The 20,180-nt window shown below is 32.8% G+C and overlaps 2 protein-coding genes and 1 pseudogene across 2 annotated transcripts; all 3 read left to right on the top strand.

Moving 5' to 3' along the window:
- The first annotated feature begins 2,097 nt into the window (after positions 1-2,097).
- LOC132733769 (spermine oxidase-like) lies at positions 2,098-6,028 on the top strand. Its single transcript, XM_060720448.1, has 4 exons — positions 2,098-2,180; positions 3,284-3,439; positions 4,369-4,521; positions 5,008-6,028. Exons 2-4 carry the CDS (start codon positions 3,315-3,317, stop codon positions 6,026-6,028), a joined length of 1,299 nt encoding a protein of 432 aa, XP_060576431.1. The 5' UTR covers positions 2,098-2,180; positions 3,284-3,314.
- Positions 6,029-9,748: 3,720 nt separating this feature from the next.
- On the top strand, positions 9,749-18,996 carry LOC132733768 (C-type mannose receptor 2-like). Its single transcript, XM_060720447.1, has 6 exons — positions 9,749-10,085; positions 11,720-11,829; positions 14,106-14,206; positions 14,629-14,871; positions 15,375-15,470; positions 18,905-18,996. The coding sequence occupies exons 1-6, from the start codon at positions 10,014-10,016 to the stop codon at positions 18,994-18,996; spliced, it is 714 nt and encodes a 237-aa protein (XP_060576430.1). The 5' UTR covers positions 9,749-10,013.
- Positions 17,406-18,163, top strand: LOC132733770 (uncharacterized; annotated as a pseudogene).
- Positions 18,997-20,180: the final 1,184 nt, after the last annotated feature.

Below are 20,180 nucleotides of genomic sequence, written 5' to 3'. Positions count from 1 at the left end.
ATAATAATCGTGTGACCTAGATTTTTTTCCATTTCAAGCCTTGTATAATTTTTAAAATAATAATTTCCTATCCCCTTAATTGAATTGATTGTAAATTATTTCATCTAATAGCGTGCTCTGTTGTCCAATGTTACCTTAGGGTGCTAATCGACGTAACCCAAAAGCAGAAGTCAATTCTCTCACAAAGGTTCTTATGTCTGTTTACGCTGTAATGTATCGAGATAAAACCGTGCTTCATCTTTCATACAAATTATAAAACGCAATGCAATAGTTTTAGGGGCCTTTTTATTAAATCTAGTTATATCTTTAAAAGTATTCTTTCTGTGGCGATAAAAGAAGGATTTTTTCGTTATGTTTTTGCTTAGAACATATGCCTATGTCTCTTGGTTTAACAGTATTGTGGTAAGCAGTTATAGGCGCATTACTATTGAAAGCATTTTTTAAGTTAAACACGGATCTTGAATTGGGAAAAGATGCAACTGTTGCATTTGATACAGGAGTTTGGGCAACACTAGCACCATGCAATGACCTACTTAATTAAGGTTGATTATCTAAGCCTATGTGATGACGTATGAGGGGACTGATGGGACTGGTCATTAAACAGACCATATGCACTCGCAGGTAAATGAAAAAACAGATTTTGGTCAGTCCCACATAGCTGGACACGTATTTCGAGGCCACTGCAGTAGGGATGCGTGCGTAACGTAGGGGTGGGTTCCTATTATCCATCGTGACAACTATCTAGTCAATCAATAATCTTAAAGTTTGCAATAAATTTCAACTTAAACAATATCTTTGACTATCACTTAATATATCAATATTATATACATACATATCAATTTCAATTACTGTATATGCCCACATAGGGACGCCAAAATGTAGCCGGATTAGTTTCCGTGTGACTACAGCTCTGAATGTTTCGGGCACAGGGTCTATTTTAGCAGCAGTTATAACAAACCAAAATTGATTGACGACATTAAATTATGTGTAATAAAATGAACTTTAATTCATAAATATTCACAGTTTAATTTATCTCAATCTCAATCGATATTATCAAATACATTGTCTGAAGTGATAATCATGCCATCTTAACCAATGGCAGTGTAACCTATCAAGGTGTTACTGTTAACATTATTCGGGCTTATTACCGTTACCTTACCACAAACATAGGACCAGTGTCTAGTAACTACATTTGTATATACTTATGTCCAATCAAAAAAGATATCAACCGATTACAGTGATACAAATAAGAGGATGCAAAACAATTTAATATCAAATCTATGTTTAATTTGAAAATGAAATGTTGAGTATTATTTACCTTTATCCCAATGTGCAATTTCGACAATTATGTTCAAAGTTATTACTTCTCTTTATACATTTTGTTCAGATTTCTGTCATCACTGCAACAAATATGTCATCACTGGCGCCAGTAATACAGTGTGGTCTAGCAAATCAAGTACTTTTAATGCAAAGGTCAAATATAAATCCATTACTCCAACCCAAGGAATAGCTGGACTTCAAAATACAAGGTGATGTCAAACTTAGCGCCATACTCGCATGTTAAAATTCCAAGCTTTTCAAGTTGGTACTATAATCCTACTTTGGTGTCAAAACAAGACCACTGCACAAACCCGGCTATGTGGGGACAGATGAAAGGCAAAAAAGCTACAGAAATAACCTTTTAACTTCATGTCCTTAAAAACTTTTGTCCTGGTTTGGTTCTAAACTTTAAACCTTATAACCACTTTTGAGCTAGGTAATTAAGCAACCACATGTTTTTAAGCGCAGATAGACAATTAAAGGTAATAAACTTTTTAAGTGTCAATGTTTATTCCGTAATGAATTTTATGCATTGAATTTATTTTATACCTTGGACTATAATAAATCCAAGAGCTCGGATGTAAGGATATATAAGCATGATTTTTTCCTGAAAAAGTCTACATCACAGTTATTAAAGGGGATACTGTGATCCGCTACTAGATTTTTAAAAGCGAACTTTTTCGTACTTAAAATAGACCGAAAAATTGGTTGATGTAGTATACGAAATTATTACAATATGTACTGTCTTGCTTTAACATCGTTTATCTTTACGGTCAGATTAAATGTAAACATTAAGCTTAAGCTATCTGTTCGATAAAGAGGAACTTGAGAGAGTCATAAATACTGATATTTTTATACCGGTAAGTTTATTTTGTTTTTTCTTAATCAATAACATGTTGAATTTGTGTAATGACTTAGCCATGCTTTGAGTATCGACTAGTCCTTTAAACAATAAGACATTTCTGTACCAAAATACAAACAAATTAAGCTATAGACCCTGATTGGACTGCGTGGATGACCTCGTTCTATACTTGTATCAAGCCTAATCAGGGCCATATGTTGAAGAGACTACAATGTATACACATGAGGTATAATACGTGTAAATTCTACATAATGGCTTTAAAGACAAAATAAAACATAAGAATGAATAAATGAATCAATAAATGTTTGTACAGTAGAACACAATGACTAGGCTGAAATTTTGGAATGTTTTTTCAGATTTTTCTGATTCAAAAACGTCTGGTTTAATAGTCTGCATTATGCAGAATTGTATTTGCAAGTTAATTAATTAACTTAAAACAAGATGTAATGTTTGAACAGTCGAAACAAAATACGGAAACGATCATAGATCAAATAGAACTGCCTTTGTCAAGAACATGTATACTATATATCTAACAGAAATAGAAATTAGAAACTTATTTCTAAAACATTCGGTATATGAAACACTACTCTTTATAATAAATAAAAAAAGTTTGTCCCAATTAAACGCTGCAAGATTTGTACAGTAATTATATACATGTACATACGTATACATTTTTGTTTTACTTTGTGTTAGTACACTGTTACTGATAGGATGGTATCTGTTCTTAGTGTTTATTTACTAGTACTGTCCTTAGCATCCATTATTGCCTCAAGAAAATGTGTAACTTTTATATAGTTTTTGACATTCACCATTTGACTATATGCCATACTTTTTTTTGTGATCCGTACTGTGTACACATGGGCATACTGCCCAGATGTTTTCTGAAATTAACTCTTGAAACTTTTCAGTAATGATTATATGAATTTCCGCTAATTCAGATTTCTTCAGGTGGACTGCATGAAAATCCTACACAAAAATGGTAAATTTGAGGAAAGTCAAGAGGGGAGATTACATTTCAAATTAAAAAAAAAAAACTTCCATTCATGAAAAAAGAAGTTTTAGCAACGGAGTGAATATATATCTTGTTAAACTTTATTTCAGAATATAATAATTGTTGCAGCCAACACACACGATGAGTGTCCTCCGGAAACAGCCGAATGTTGTCATTATCGGCGCTGGAATGGCGGGAATATCAGCGGCACGACGATTAGTTGATGCTGGATTTAGAAATGTTCTTATACTTGAGGCTGCCGACAGGTTTTCTAGCTATTTTATTTCAAATATAATTGAAATATATATGGGCGGAGGATATTTTAATCTTACTCGTTGTCCTTTAATCGCGTCATTTCGACCCTCTCTGAGAACCTCAAACACACAGAACGATCTAAGCTATGCTAGAAAACTAAACATGTAAACAATTACTTTATTAGTTTTAATGTTTTGCTTAGTTAGTATAAGTCCTCTTCAGTATATTAATAGAGATCCAAGTAAAAAGTACTTTATTAGCATTTGATAACTTTAATGTTTATTAGAAACAGAAAAAAACGGTCTAAAAGACAATTCACGATATATTGGATTTGTTGACAAGAGGCATTTTGAAATTTATTTATATTGTCAGAAATATGTTCCAATCACAACTTAACTTCGTTAATCTACAGCCTCTGTTTATGTTAACTCCTAAAACTATTGAATCCGTGTAAACTCCGATATGATTATGAATAATCGACAAGGTGTTCCAAACAGATTTGTAATCGAACAAAGTAGTGATAAAGGGAAATTGACAATAACACAACTGTAAAAACAATTACTGCGTGGTAAAATCAACGTATTTACTTCGTTTTTATACTTATTCTTTGTCATACACAATATCCGGTTAATACAAAAGCTCATGAGTTCTGGATGTCCTAGGGGATATCATTTAAACCCAATCACGTGGCCAACGTCGCCTTTTTACTAGTGTAAGGCTATAAATGTGAGACCCTTAAAGTTTACTCATATGTGACTTTTAAAGAACATACGATTACTGACGAAATAATGGAGCATAAGTCACATATTGTCATAAGCTTGTCAAGTCAAAACCAAGCAATGTATTTAAAGAACATTAACTGTGTTCAATTTACAAATGCTTTTCTTAAATTTAAAGTTAATCATCTGATTTGCGAAAACATTTAATAAACATCTTTCAGGATTGGTGGCCGGATACACACAGTTCAGTTTGGTGATGGTAAATTCCCTGTTGAATTGGGAGCCAATTGGATTCATGGTCCTACTTTACAAAATTCAACTTTTCAGATTGCTGAGGCCATAGGAGCATTACAGCCGTATCGGATTAACAACAGGTAAATAATAATATTACTATTACATGGACAGATCGAATGCCAATAGTTTGCTTTATGAAAATACTTTAAACTTGCATTATTGTCTCCATTTGGTAATGTTTTCGATAGGGATTTGTACATAAATAAATGCCATGAAAAGTATTAGAATATACAGTTTAATTACATAGATGAGAAAAAACTCAATATTACCCGTCTTAAAAGGTGTCCAACACAATTGTATGAAACAAATTTAATTAGGAAGTGCCATGGTTTCTGCCATCTACATCTCCGAGTCACTGCCTAAATGTAAACTAATGTGAAACTGACTGAAAGATTACCTTTTCTAGGTATTAAAAGGACGATCGCTTGTTCCTACTGGTTATCAATAATTAGACAGGGAGAGTAGTAGTTGTATGAAATCGCAGTTTTAATGAAGACTTAATGGCGGTTGTTTATTATGTTTCTTACAGACATCCTGGTCAATTGGTACATTTTTTTCAATTTCAGGATGAGTTCAAGATTCTTAAGGGAAGATGGGGTTGAAATTAGTAGAGAAATCATAAAAGAAGCTTTTCATATTTTCAATCGAGTCCTAGACGAAGTTTATCGAACAATTATAAATGAGCGATTAAAACATGGCCGAATAATCACATTTGCGCCGCTTATATTTGAATCCCTGGAAAAAGAATTGCAAAATGTTAAAGCAGACGACAGTTACATTAAGGATATGCAAAAAGCATTGAAAGCTATGACAAATCATTGCAGGTTTCATGAAGGGGATGAACTTGAACGAATAACCTGGGAAAAACACGAACAGGAGTATAACATACCAGAAGGCGGAGATGTCCACATCCCTGGCGGATATGCCCAGATAATTAATCATCTTATGAAATTAATTCCAAAGAAATCACTCATGTTGAAAAAGGAAGTGGTTGAAATATTACGAAGTGATGAAATTATAGAAATTAAGACCAGAGACGGGTCGACATTCGAAGCAGATCATGTTATTGTGACGTCATCAATTGGTTACTTGAAAAAGCACCACGAAACCCTTTTCAAACCGAAACTTCCTCAATCCAAAATTGATGTACTGACTTCTCTAGAACTGGGACGAGTGAATAAAATATTTTTGGAATTTGACCAACCAATATTAGCACCAACTTATCGCAGTATAGCATTTGCTTGGGATGACACATCCATTAAAAATGTTCAGAATGACTGGTATAAGCGTATATTTGGTTTTGATCAAATATTCACAAAGAACAACACTCTTCTTGGGTGGATTGCTGGTGACGCTGCAGAGTACATGGAAACGCTGTCAAACGACGAAATTGGTAAAATTTGCACAGAGCTTCTTCGTAAATTCTTGGGCAATAGAAATATCCCAAACCCAAAGGCAGTTTTAGTTTCAAGATGGTGTAATAATCCGTATGTGCTTGGATCGTATTTTCACCAGTCGAAAAGAATGATTCCAGGGGAGCAGATGATACTATCTGAACCGATTACAACGCCACGGTGGACCTTTTAAATTTTTTTTCGGGAAAGCGTTGTAATGGCCTGTACCATGGAGCAGGGGGTTTCCGGTTTCACAGGCAAGAGCGGCTATAGCCCCTGTATATGAATAAGAATATGATGCAAAAACTTTAACATTCCCTTTTACCTGAGGAAGTTAAACAATTTTTTTTCCCTGTATTTTGACTAACATTGTACAAAAGAAAATGTAAAAAATTTTTCAATTAAAAATTTGGAAAAAAACATTATTAAATTACGGGATTTTTATGGAAGGTTTTAAAATAAAACAATTACCAAATTTTTTTTAAAAAAGAGGAAACTTTTAAGGTATGTAAAAATTTTTTTAACACTGAATATTTTTCAATTCACCTTTTTTTAACTTTTAATTTTATAACCGTATCTCTGAATTTTGTTTTTGTATGCGAATTAAAACTGATGAATTATTCACAGAAGATAAAAATGAATAATTTAACTTTGTATAAAGTTTTCAAAAAACTTGATTATGTACAATTAAAGTTTATCCATAAAGATAAAGATCTTTATTACTTAAGTAACAAATAAGCTGCATATCAATTACTATGATATCTTTTTGTATTCATAATTATTTATTATAATTAAAAACACAAAATGTTAGAAATATATTACATTATACATAATCTATAAGCTGGCATACAATATGAATATGACTTAACCTGAAAGCCTTTTGGCCTTAAAATAAGAATTTTTTTACTTCTGAGGACCAAGTTTTATGGAAATTTGTTCTCAAGTTATTGATGGACAGACCGACCGGTAGACTGACATCATGCTGCAAAACAATATACCTACTTTTCTTTGAAGTGGGGTATAACAAAGAGAACTCCCCCATTCATCAATTAAATGAATTTCCACTAACAAATATTCTTGTTAATGTACCTAAAATATCAATAAACAACATTGATTTTGTAATGAAATTTGAATAACTAACCTTTTACAGCTGTATAATTAATTTTGTAAAATTCTTTTTTCATACGTTTTTTTCTTTCTTTGAACACAAAAACAAAAAGGATATGACATAGTTGTTATGGCAGAAACGTATAAAAAGGTATATGAGTTTGATATTTAAAGACAAATCTTCCAAGCAACTAACCACAAATTCGATGGAACAAACGGATATAAGAAACAAAGCAATGCTGGCAAAAAGGATGGGAATTCTGAAACAAAGATCAACAAGGCAGCACGTAGCACATGTTATATAAATCAGATAAAATAAAAATGGTCTAAAATCTAAAAGAATGAATCAGAAAAATGAAGAAATTATTAAAAGAAAAAAAACGATAGTAGTGGAAAATGTGACGAACTGAAAAATTGTTAAATATTCATGAGGATGTGTGAATTAAGTAAATTAAGTATTGAAGATATCTTGACACGATAAGAACACAATTTAAATATGAAGTAAGCAGTGTGTACGACAAAAGTGATGAGAGAAAAGAATATGTGAAGTGAGAAACTAACAAAGATATAGTAAAATATAAGAGCGAAGAAAGAGTGAAAAGTAACTATAATGTCGATGTAAGAAAATTAAAAGGAAAAAAATGGTGTAACGATTGAAGGTGGTTTTGAGTTTGATAATAGTACGAGTTTGTCAAATGAAGTTAAAGATATTAAAAATAATGATGACAATATTTATATAGCAACAAAATTGATTACATATTAATTTGGAAATGTAAGAATAGGAATTGCCAATGTCGTAGTCAATTGTGAGAAAGGTCAAACAAAAAGCTCTCGTGGAAGCGATAAGCCAATTAAAAGGGAAAATAATGTACAATAGAATATGATAAAGAAAATGATAATTATTTAGTAGTCTACTTAATCCAAACATTGTTGTTGTTGTTGATAATAATAATTTAGTATATACTAAGTTATTTTAGTTTGATTGTGTTGGAAGCTATGGGTATAATGTTAATGAAACACTCTCGAATCCGGTCCTGGAACCAACCAGTACTAAGCAATGAATGTAAAGTTTCTTGCTCAAGGAAACAACGGCTTGTCCATGACGGGGTTTAAACCTATGCGACCAACAATTCTTAGATAACTAGTCCGTCACGTAACCAATCGGCCACGCGAAAATAATAAAAATAGTTTTAAATACAGTTGTCGATATAAAAAGTCTTCATTGGTTCAAGAAGCAAAATATTTACAACGAAAAGAATGAAAAAGGCTAAAATGATTAATACTAGTTAACTAGAGCAGTGTCACGGGTAACACCGTGTAAATGACACTTTAAAGGGATTTTTTATGCCATATTCATCTGTTCGGTTGCGACTTTACTTGGCCTCCCATGGAACGGCAACAACTGTATAACTTTCTAGGTCGTACGTCATCAGGTAAAGTTAACAAATAAAAAAAAAGTAGCTACAGGAAGTAGCTACAGGACAAGTATACACATAATAGTATATCAGATGCTAAAAGAGGTTGCAAACGGAAAGAACCCATCTAAAATTAAGAAGTTACAAATAGACATAATAAGGGTTACTGAAACTATAAGGGTGTCCCGCAGTAGGATACATTAGCAATCACATTCCGACTTTCCTGTGTTTCACATTAGCTTCGATTCTGTTGAATAGTGAAACTAAATGGAAAAGTGACATTGACATATCAGTAATAAAAAGAAACATGAGATACTACATGAGATGATTAAGAAAGACTTCTTTTATTTATAGGTTGTCATCATACATGTAGTATTAATCAATTATTTGAGTCCTATGTTTGTCACATATTTTTATCGTTGTTTTGTTGGATTCTAGTTAAATTAAATTGTGGTAACAAACGTTTAATTTAAATTTTCTTAATGGTTTTAAAATTTAAAATTTTCCCTAAAAAGAAAAAACTTGTCATAATATCCCCTTAAAATTTAAAAATTGTTTTTTCAAAGGTAAGTTGAAAAAAAAGGGTGGGGTAAAAAAACAGATTTACTGAAAAAAGGGAAAAACTCCTCGTGGCGGTCCCGGATCATTTTTAATGTTATTTTTTAAAGTTTTTGTAAAAAAGGAAAACTTTCCCCACTTACATTTTTTAGGTCTTTCAGATAACCTTCAATAATTATTAGAAACAAATAACTGTACCAGGAAACAACAATGGGATTCGAATAGTTATTTATAGGCACATTATGCCTAAAAATAATCAAATCCTTCTTTAAAGTGGCAAATATGGTTTTTATATCGTTTAAGTTCTTATGTTTTAGAGCATTTTAGATCTTACTCACGTGAAAAAAGTAGCGATGAATGTGAACACATTAATTTTTTATTTTGTCATTAAAGTAGCAAACTGTAAACATGGTAAACTAAGTAGTATTTTGACTTCCATACACTGTAACTGTACAAATTGCGAAAATGCAATATTTAGAGGAAAAAGATGGTTCAGGTACATCGCCAATGAGTTACTTTTGAAAATTATAACAGGAAACCAAAAAATAAAAAAGCTCTTCAGAAGTAGAAATAAAAGCTAATGGACAATTATACCAATAGAAAACATAAGGTGTAGTATTGCAATGCTCAGGTGGATATTACAACCTCCCATAATTTAAAGTACACTTTTACGAATCACTGCCTAACTTTTGCTTTATCTGTGCAACGAATGTTTAAAAAAACTGTGTTCCTTCGTCCGCAACGTGTGCATCCATGCTTCCAGACTAATAATTTGGACTTCTAAGTAAAATGCAATATCGTCACGGTCGTGAGTACCAACGAAGTCAGTTTTCCCTTCTTCTGATAAGGAAGAGTAAAATGGATCAGTGATTTCAAGCAATTTCATAATTATGGTTATCATGTTTCATGTTTGCATTATATGCTAAACCGGAATAGTTTTTGGATGTTTTGTTGTGTAATAATTGCGTGCGACTTAATAGTGTATTAAATCTGTATCTTTGGTGATCTTAGGACGTTTATTTTCTTAACATAAGTTCAACAGAAGAAGAAAAGATGACAGAATAAAAATGTAATAATAATAAACCCCTGCACAGGAATATGTACTTAACAGTTTATGTCCCAATTTTGTTTACCTTATTAACAACGGGTTCTGCAGACGAAGCCAATGGGGTATGTGTTGTTTTTAGTTATTCTGTTCGCTTGAAAATTGTATTTTATGTAATGTATGTTATACATGTATATTATCGTCTGTTTTAGGTATGCTGTCACAATTACACGTATCTCATAAGTTTCTTGTACACTTGAAAATGTTTGAATACGGTTCATGTGACTTGATTCTGTTAGCATTGAGAGCATTTACAAAAACATTGGCATCTTGAAACATTGGATGCACGAGCTTTAAGAAAATTCTCATTTGTTTAAAGGCCCATTAAGCCTTCAAAACACTTTTTTTCAGTTTCATTTTTGTTATATTGGGTGATCTAGCACGTTACTCACTGACGTTACAGTTCAGCCTACTTTTGCATATTTTGTGTTTTGCAATTATAGAAGTTATAATGATTTTATATGGTCGTCAACATACTTCTGTGTTTAAAATCTGCTGCTTTTATCAGTAATTATTTACATTTAACGTTATTTTCTTCAGGTGTTCAGTATTATAGATGTTCTTAATTCATTGTACAACCTTATAAAATATATGTGTGCTCTTGAAGAAAGAAAAAAGAAAGAAAGAAAGAAAGTAAGAAAGAAAGAAAGAAAGAAAGAAAGAAAGAAAGAAAGGAAGGAAGGAAGGAAGGAAGGCAGGGAGGAAAAAAGAAAGAAAGAAAGAAAGAAAAAAGAAAAAAAAGAAAGAAAGAAAGAAGAAAGAAAGAAAGAAAGAAAGAAAGAAAGAAAGAAAGAAAAAAACTTTAAGAGGCTAAATGTGCCTTTAAAAACACAATTTTCCCCTTATTGACAGATATGATATATAGTTATGGAATAGAAGAAACAAACTTAATGTCAGTATTTATTGACATCATGCATTGTTTATATATTAAGTAAAATTTAGTAAAACATTACTTTATTGGATTTCTTTGACGAAAAAAAATTGAATATTTCGTGATTTATTTTGTAATTATGCACCCAATATTCATTTTTTTATTATTTTGTTACTTTCTCTTATTATCACATGTCTAAAATTTAATTCAAAGAGCCTTTATTTAAGTAGCTTTAAAGGTTTTTAAACATTATTGTAAGAAAGACTTTTATGAGATCAATGGGAGAATTAAGTCGAGATGTTTTTTGTTGTATATTATAGTAAAAGTGATCGTTTTCTTTATTTAGAGGAACAATCTTTACGATTTCTTAATGTTTGCATATTTGACAAAGGTAACTGACAAAAAGGTATTCATTACAAATATTCGTGTGTTAACATGTAAACTACTAAAATATTATCGGAAAAATTTTTGTTTGATTTTTTTCTTCAATGAAAACTGTTTTTCACTTCATAATAGAAGTATCATGTGACATCCATGTATGGTGTCCTTAATGTGCCAATTATCATGTCGTTCATCACGTTTAAGGGTCCGGTCGGCCCAAGCGAAGCGAATTATCGTCGCGACGTTGTGATACGAACAGAACAGATATTTTATTTGAGACTGTACATAACACATTCTCATGCATATACATAAACACATGAACAAATTACATTGTAAAAATGCATGATTGCAAAATGATACAAACTTAGTAGTACTAAACTGGAACTACATATGAGATTTGTACAAAAGTGCCCATTGTGTCATTATAGATTGTTTTCTATCTTTCAGTTGGAATGTGAAGAAGGTAAAGGATGGTTTAAAGGTTGGGATAAGTGTTACAAAATATTTCATGGAGATCACATAAGAACTTACGGAAGAGCAGAAGAAATGTGTGAAAGGTAAAATTATCAATACATTAACATCCCTTCCTAAATCGCCAGACTATTCTCCCCTTTACCTTTTCCTGTCCCTGACTTTTCAGTCCCATTTTTTCGGCCGAAGGCTGGTCTGTTTTCAGTTTGACTTCCTGTAAAATTTTCAGGGAAGAACATAACGTTTTTATTGGTCATTTTTAAAATACAAAATAAAATCAGGGAACCTCATTGGCTATTCCAGGGTCTTTCAAATTCTATTTGAAAGACCCTGGTTGTTCTAAAATAAAATGTAAATGTAGTTATTGTCACTCTAAGGTAGTTCTAAACTAAGATGTTAAGGATAGTTCTTGGATGTAAAGGATGTTTCTAAAATAAATGTACAAGATAGTTCTTTAACTTTCTAGTTAAATTGCACAGATATCTAAGCTCTGTTTAACAAGACTTCTTGCATTCAGATCTTATTACATTTTCTAGTGAATGGTTTATTAAACGTAAGAACTGAGTTTATTTTACACAAAATTTTGTCCAGAACTTATCAGGTACCCTAATTAGTTTATGATGTTCAATAAATGTCTAATATATTGTATGATTATTGATGTGTTCGATTGATAATGTTTAATATTTTTATATATACTTTGCATATTAATAATTAATTAATTAAGTATCTATAAAAATAATTGCCATACCGACTGCGTGGATGATGGTGTTTGAAATTGAGTTCACTTCCAAAACAGCACGGGTTTGTTTAAAAACACATACTAAAGAAGTTAAGAAAAACTACAATATGCAAGTTTACCTGCAAGTGAACCAGTTTTACTTTGCCGAGTATCTTTTTTTAAAGATACTTCTTGTTTGGTCTGTCAGTCGTAACATCCCGGCTATTATTCATAATATTCTTCAATCGCAACTTTTCGGCCCTTTCAGTGTTCGGATAAGAAAATAGCCGAAGGTGTTCCGAATGAATTTTCTAATCCGAAAGTTGACGGAAAGGGCCGAAAAGGTGCGATTGGAAAACTGTCTGTATATGCACAGACAGTTCCTTCCATGAACCCATTATTGCATTTTGTGAAAAATGGCTGTTTTCATTGAAAAGTCTCCAATTATAAGGTCTAATTGCTATAAAACTATAAAAACTGCTTCAGTACTAATTAAACTTGACATAAATGTTGACTGGACCATTGCCTTTGTAGTCTTAAATTTTCTGTTACCATGGCAACGAGGGACATCTCAAAATTGCCAAAAATCACCATTTTGCATTGTTTTTTCTCCCATCAAAATTGATTTCAAAGTGCTGCAACTTCTCAATTGATTAAGATAGAGTCAAAGGCTTTTCAGCGTTAGTTACACGTTACCTCATGATCGACCTGGGGTCATTTTTAGCCTCTCACAAGTCCAAAATTTCCTTGGCGATGAGGGGACTGCCGCCCCCTTTATACTCCCCAAACAGAAGGGGCACATCCCCTTTCTGGCAACCCCCTGATGTATCTTTTGGATAGGGTCGGTGCCGAAAAAGTGGTCACTTTTTAAAACAACATTTCTCAAACAAAAACAAGACTAGTGTTGGGGGCATAAATAAGGCTTTTTTCACCATTTGAGACAACAAATAGGGTGATGGAGGCGTAAATAGGCGTGTATATCGTGTAATGGGTTAAAAGACGAATTTTGATACTTTAATAATTGGATAAGTTAATTATTAGTTGATATAAATCAGAAATATAAAGAGAATCGTTTTAAAAGTGGTTTAGGAGTTACATAGCTCTCTATATTTTTCATTTTGTATAAAAAAGGAAATATCATTGCCTTAACAAACCAGCTATGCAAAAATCATATGGGTTGAATTTATATTCATTTTTTAAAATCGAAGAGATTCGTTGTTTTCACTACTGCACGGTGCCTCACATTTCTGTGTTTTCCAGAATTCCAAAGTATTCTCAAGTGATTCCTTAATCTATGTTAACTTCGAATCATCTGCCAGGACTTTTTTCATTTTCTTATTGTATTTTCATTAATATGTTCCGTATACGATTAAGAAAATTTAATATTCTATTCAAGTGAAAAGTCAAATATTAATAAATCTGTTTCACTATTTAACTTTCAGTTTTTATATCTTATAATTATATGATAACTGTCTTTGTTAAACAATCATTGAAATATTTGATAAATGCCATAGAGGAAATCCCCACCTGCATATAAGTCTACGGATAAAGTTTTAAAAAAACCAAAGGTGACTAATGCTTTTGCTTTTAAAACTGTTAAAACGTAATTTTGCGGCTATAATATGGGATTCATTTTCATTTCAGTTATGGATCTCGTCTAGTTACAATCAAAGACCAGCCGGAGAATGATCTCATCGGTAGAAAATTTACTGAAATTCGTGCATCAGCAGATTCTTACTATATTGGTTAGTTCAACGCTTTGTGTTTAAAAAATGTGTCGTTACGCCGCGAATGCCCCCGCATGCAGCTAAAATTTCAAATGTTTTAATAATATTTAGTTCAAAATTTGTTTGCACGAACCATTTTTTCCATTCTCGGTTAAACTATTCAATGTTTACACAAACCTTTTTTATACAAAATTCAAGGCCCTGAAACTATTCAGTGTTAACCTCTTTCAAATTGCTTATTACATATTTATAGCCGAGATAATGATTATAAATTGTGAATATTTAAATCTTTTCCAAGTTCAAGAGAGGATAACTGTAAAAAACATCTGACCATGACCAAAATAGAACTTGACTTGTATTTTCTGCTAAAATACCAGCACATGCAATGTCAACCCCGGAAATACATTACTAATTTTTATTCTCTTACATTTTTAATTAAGGTTTGGCGCGAAAGAAGTCGACTGCTTGTCCTAATTGTACAGAACTAAGATGGAGTAATGGCATGGAAGCGACGGAAACCGAGGGCTTCTGGTCCGATGACCAACCGGACAACTCTAACGGGGGATGTGTTTTTGCACATAAAAACAGTGAGGATTATGTATATGACCGACCATACACATTTAGCTATAGCAACTGTATGATCCTCCGTGCATTTATCTGTGAAAAAATGGCTGCACCTGAAGGCAAGATATTTTTATCAGTATGTTCTCACTGTCAACTTTAATAATAAATTTAGGGTGTTTGTGCAATAATGCCAATAGGGTTGTCAAATTTTTTCCCTGGTTTCAACTGGAGATCATTGACCAATATTAACTATATCTGGTGTGTTTTTAGTAAAATCAAATGCTTTTCACTTGATGTTTCCTCTGCCTTACTCATTTTTTTATCAGAGAACAGTTATTAAGATATGGAAAGACATTCTTTCAGGTATGAATTTTGCATGCTAATGGGGATATAATCAAACAGTAGGAAGTGATCCCACCTGTATTTTAAACTAGGAATGAAAATTGCTTTTCGTTAATTTTTTCCCTAAAGCCAGGTGGCCCAGAAGATTTGGAGGTAAATAACACTTATCAACATGAGTTAAAAATAATATGTAAAGGACAGGCACAAATTTCATATACATGTACATATATAACGTTTTAAAATTATAATAAAAAAGTCACACATTTTCCGTACATTTCAGGCAGTTTCTTCTGCATGGGTAAAGGCTATATTAACGGCAATAATGTATGTGACGGTAAAACTGATTGTGAGGATGGTTCCGATGAAATGAACTGTAGTAAGTTTTTTATTTCAAGTTTTTTTGGGTGTTGCTTTAATCTGAACAAATTTGCTTAATGTTTTCGTTGAGAATTTACTATTTCATTACAATTCAGTTACCGGTAAAAAAGAAACTGCCAATATATGAAATTTATAGCTTTTCAGTTTAATTGTTACAATTAGCTGTCGAACTCTCTTATTATGTTGAATTATTAGATATCTATTTATATTCATACATGATAATCAGTATACGTAATAGATATACCATTGCTGCGTTGACGATTTCTGGGTTTGCGTAAATTATACCATAATCACGTGACCTTTCTTATGCGACCTATGCCTTGACCTCACGAGACGAAGTCGAGTGAGGTCGCATAAGAAAGGTCACGTGATTATGGTATAATTTACGCAAACCCAGAAATCGTCAACGCAGCAATGGTGTATCTGTTTTAACCTATAGCTCCGCCCAGAAACACTTACTCCATAGCAGAAATGACGTAAAATGAGCTGTCAATCAAAATAACATGACGCTACTGTTTTAACCTATTGCTCCGCCCAGAAAATCTTATCCCTTTGATCTGAATTTGCATAGCAGCAAAGACGTGAAATGAGCTGTCAATCAAAATAATGGGCTGATTTTCCCCGCGTGGAAGCTACATTTTCATTGGTAGCGGCATGGACCCTTTTCTCTATTCAGTCATCTGTCTCATTTTAAAGTTTTACTTCAATTCACATGATTCGGCATGGCTTGGAATGACAATTTGTCGTTCACAGAAAATTTGGAAGACATAATTTTGTCTCAACATCTGGACATTTATGAAGAAGATATGGCTTTATCTCAGTACCTTGATCAGGCTGAGACAGATCTGGGGATTGATACAGTTGGAGTGAATTTTCTTCTAACACAAAATGTAGAGGACTTTATCAACGAAATATCAATCAACATGGACGAAAGTGATCAAAGCAACATTTTGCTTTCTGAAAATCAAGACAAAAAATCCATGAATATACCGTTGCCAACGGCGTTAGAATGTTCTGAGACAAGCCGCTTTGATAGCCTTGAGGATTGTGACATACGTGAACGACTGGAGCAGTCTGTTCCAAAAAATTACCAAAAAATCTACAAATTGGGCATTAAAAGCCTTCAACGAATGGCGTACGGTCAGAAAATGCCGGCAAACTTAGCCAACAGGTACCGCCATTAGAGGATTTTAATGTAGACGATGTGAACAAACCATCTCAGCCGTTTTCTCATGGAGGTACAGTTTGATTTATTCTAATTTTCATTATTTTTCTTGTAATTCAGTATTTTGTATGATATTGTTAGCAATAGTTTTTATCATATCGGGATAAATACATTTTTTTAGCTGTTTTTCGATAATTTCCATTATTTCGCAAAAAAACAGATAAATGGCTAAATATAATGGGAAAAAGATTGTCCCTAAACCTTGTAAAAGCGTAGCATTTTAATTTGTGCCATGAATTTCATCTTTTTTCAATAGCATTTCGTTATTATTGGAAATGAAATGGAAATTTCTTTTTACAATTATGCAACATAGGGAATTGAAAGTAATAGAAAAGTATATTTAAATCTAGAATTTTGTGATTTGAGTTTTATTTGATAAATACATGCATGGCTATGTATGTCACAATGTTTAAAATCTCTGGACCGACAACCTCTATAATTCAATCGGCATACATTACCAGCCTGTCCGATGTCGATGCCCCAATTTAATTTTAGTGTGTTGCCAATTTTGTTCGTGTATTAATTCTTAAATTGTTACATTTTAATAGGTCAAGAAGCGGGATGGAAGTTTCTACCCAGCCCGGTCACTTTATCTTATTGCTAGTGGAATCTTGAGATATCTTCGTGACTCCGGCATTCCAAATATGAATTATATGAACGAGAAGGACGATCGTTTCTTAACATTTCGTAAAATGTCTAGATGCACAGATGAAGTATGTGACTAGCAAGGGCATCGGTGCCAATATCAAGCAGGCTGATCCTGTAAGTGCAGAACAGGAAGAAATTGTTGTGGAGTACAGGAAAAATTTGGATATGAAAAATGCAGAAAGCCTGTTGAATGCAGTGTTCTTTTACAATTGTAAATTGTTTGGAATGCGAGGCAGAGACGAACATTACAAATCTTGAAAGTGACCAGTTTATTATTTCCGAAGATGATGGCGGAAAGTTCATTCAGTTTATTGGTAGAGACAACAAAACTTTTAAAGGTGGTTTAAAAACACAAAAAGGTGGAGAACAAAAACATTAAACACTATTCTTCTGATAAGATATACAAGGTGTATCAAGATTATTACGAGTCTTTTAGGAGACGATGTGGTAAAATTTATAAACGTCCAATTAAAGATACTAAAAAGATTATCTGCTCAAGTTCTTGGTAAAAACAAACTTGAAAACATGATGAAAAATTATTTGCAGTGGTCTCGAAGGCAATTTCACAAATCAGTCTGGAAAGCGCCACGTGCGCAACAACTTTGTATCAAGCTGGCGTTTGCGAACAGAGTATAATGGATCGTACAGGACACCGTAGTGTCCAAGGTGTTCGAAAATATAAACGACCCTCATGTGACCAGTTGAGAGATATTTCAAATGTACTTGATTCCAAGAAGCAAATGGTCTCATCAACAGTGACAAGCGGTGAACTTGAAAAACAAGTTCTCTTGTGGATCTTGAAAAGCCTAAGAAATTAGAAATGGAGAGTCCTATTCAGAAAATCTTTGAAAAAGATGCTAAACTTTTTAAAATAATTGTGTATTTAACTTTGGTAAAAACTGACAATTTGATACATTGGTTTTACATTTTGGCATGTGTTTCTGGCCAAAATGTCTCGATTTCTCAGCCTAATGAGATTTATTTTGTGACTGAAATAAAATTTCTGTACCTTGCTTCTTGTTTTGTGTTTTATTTTATTTCAGGTTATATTGCTATGGTATAATTTTCAAAACTGAAAATTATACCATAGTCTGGGTATGGTATAATTTACGGTTATTGGAAATTATACTTGGAAGAATTTTACATAAGAATCACTTTGAAGAGCTATAGGTTAAATACATGTAAAAACTCTGCACAGCTGTCAATTGTAATAACGTTCACTTAAATTTTAATGCCTTAATGATAAAAATATTGTTCAGTGTTTGCTGTAGTTGCAGCCAACAGCTAGCTGTCAAAATTAATTTGGAAAAAAAACTTCCATTGTATTTAATCCTTAACTAACTATAACCAAAAGTGATCAGTCTTTGCCATCACAGTAGAGCCAGACCAGCCTGTAGGTCTGTCCAGTCTGATCAGGCGCAATACTGATGGTAGCTCAATATTTGTTTTTAGATAAAAAAATCCCTGAAACTTTTAATGGACTGTTCCAAATTTAAATCAGGGCTCATCCATTATATAAATTTAGTAGGTCCAGGGTTAAAATTGATTTTATTTTACAGCTTCCAGTTGTCGATATCATCATACTGGGGAACGGGGAATTTTGGGGCCCGTTGTTTTCCCAGGATGTAAAAATCCCATTTGGGGCAATTGAAACCCCTCCGGAACAAATGTCTTGGGGGAGGTGATTTTGTTTTTAAATTTATTTGAGAATTTTTTTGGACTTAGTTAGGGAATGCCCGGTTTATTACTTTTGGGGGGGAATTTTTTTCGGGGTCATTATCCTTGCAAAAAACGAAACATAGTAGTTTTTAGATTTTATATTTTAAAATTGATTTTAAAAACTTATTTTAATAGAATGTGGGGGAAATTGTAGTAAATGGGACAAAAAAGGGGCCCGAGGGGTTAAAAAGATTTGAATTTTTTTGGGAAAATAGGTCAACTTTGATCAAGGTTTGAACACTGACCATATCGAAACAAGGAAATAATGCCCAGTCTCATGAAGCTTTATTTGAAGTTTAGACGTGAAAAACTATGGAACGCCATAGCTGCCTTATATTAAACACTTTTCTAAAGTGGTCATGTCCTTTTGACAGATAGTGGTTGTGGTTCTGATAAATGGTTATGTGGTTTTAATAAATGGTGATGTAGTTTGTGATAGATGTCCCTGTAGTTTAAGTAAATGGTGCTGTGGTTTTGACATAAATGGTGATGTCGTTTTTGACAGATGGTGCTGTAGTTTAAGTAAATGGTGCTGTGGTTTTGATAAATGGTGATGTCGTTTTTGACAGATGGTGCTGCTAGTTTTAAATAAATGGTGCTGTGGATTTAATAATGGTGCTATGGTTTGATAAATGGTGATGTCGTTTTGACAGATGGTGCTGTAGTTTAAGTAAATGGTGCTGTGGTTTTGATAAATGGTGATGTCGTTTTTGACAGATGGTGCTGTAGTTTAAATAAATGGTGCTGTGGTTTTGATAAATGGTGATGTCGTTTTGACAGATGGTGCTGTAGTTTAAGTAAATGGTGCTGTGTGGTTTTGATAAATGGTGATGTCGTTTTGACAGGTGGTACTGTAGTTTAAATAAATGGTGCTGTGGATTTAATAAAATGGTGCTTGTGGTTTTGATAAATGGTGATGTCGTTTTGACAGATGGTGCTGTGGGTTTTGTTAGCTGGTTTTGTCATTTTGATTATTGGTGATGTAATTATATTATTGGTGCTGTTGTTTTTGATACATGGTGCTGCAGTAATGATAAATGGTGAGCTTCGTTTTGATATATGGTGGTGTCACTTTGTACCTGGTGGTGTCATTTTATATATGGTGCTGTTGTTTTT

Source organism: Ruditapes philippinarum, unplaced genomic scaffold (genome assembly GCF_026571515.1).
Source record: "Ruditapes philippinarum isolate M1 unplaced genomic scaffold, ASM2657151v2 ctg5130_1_1_1_1, whole genome shotgun sequence".
In the NCBI taxonomy this organism is placed as follows: domain Eukaryota; kingdom Metazoa; phylum Mollusca; class Bivalvia; order Venerida; family Veneridae; genus Ruditapes; species Ruditapes philippinarum.
Note: the sequence above shows the minus strand (reverse complement) of the source record. Positions and strands in the feature narration are given on the sequence as shown.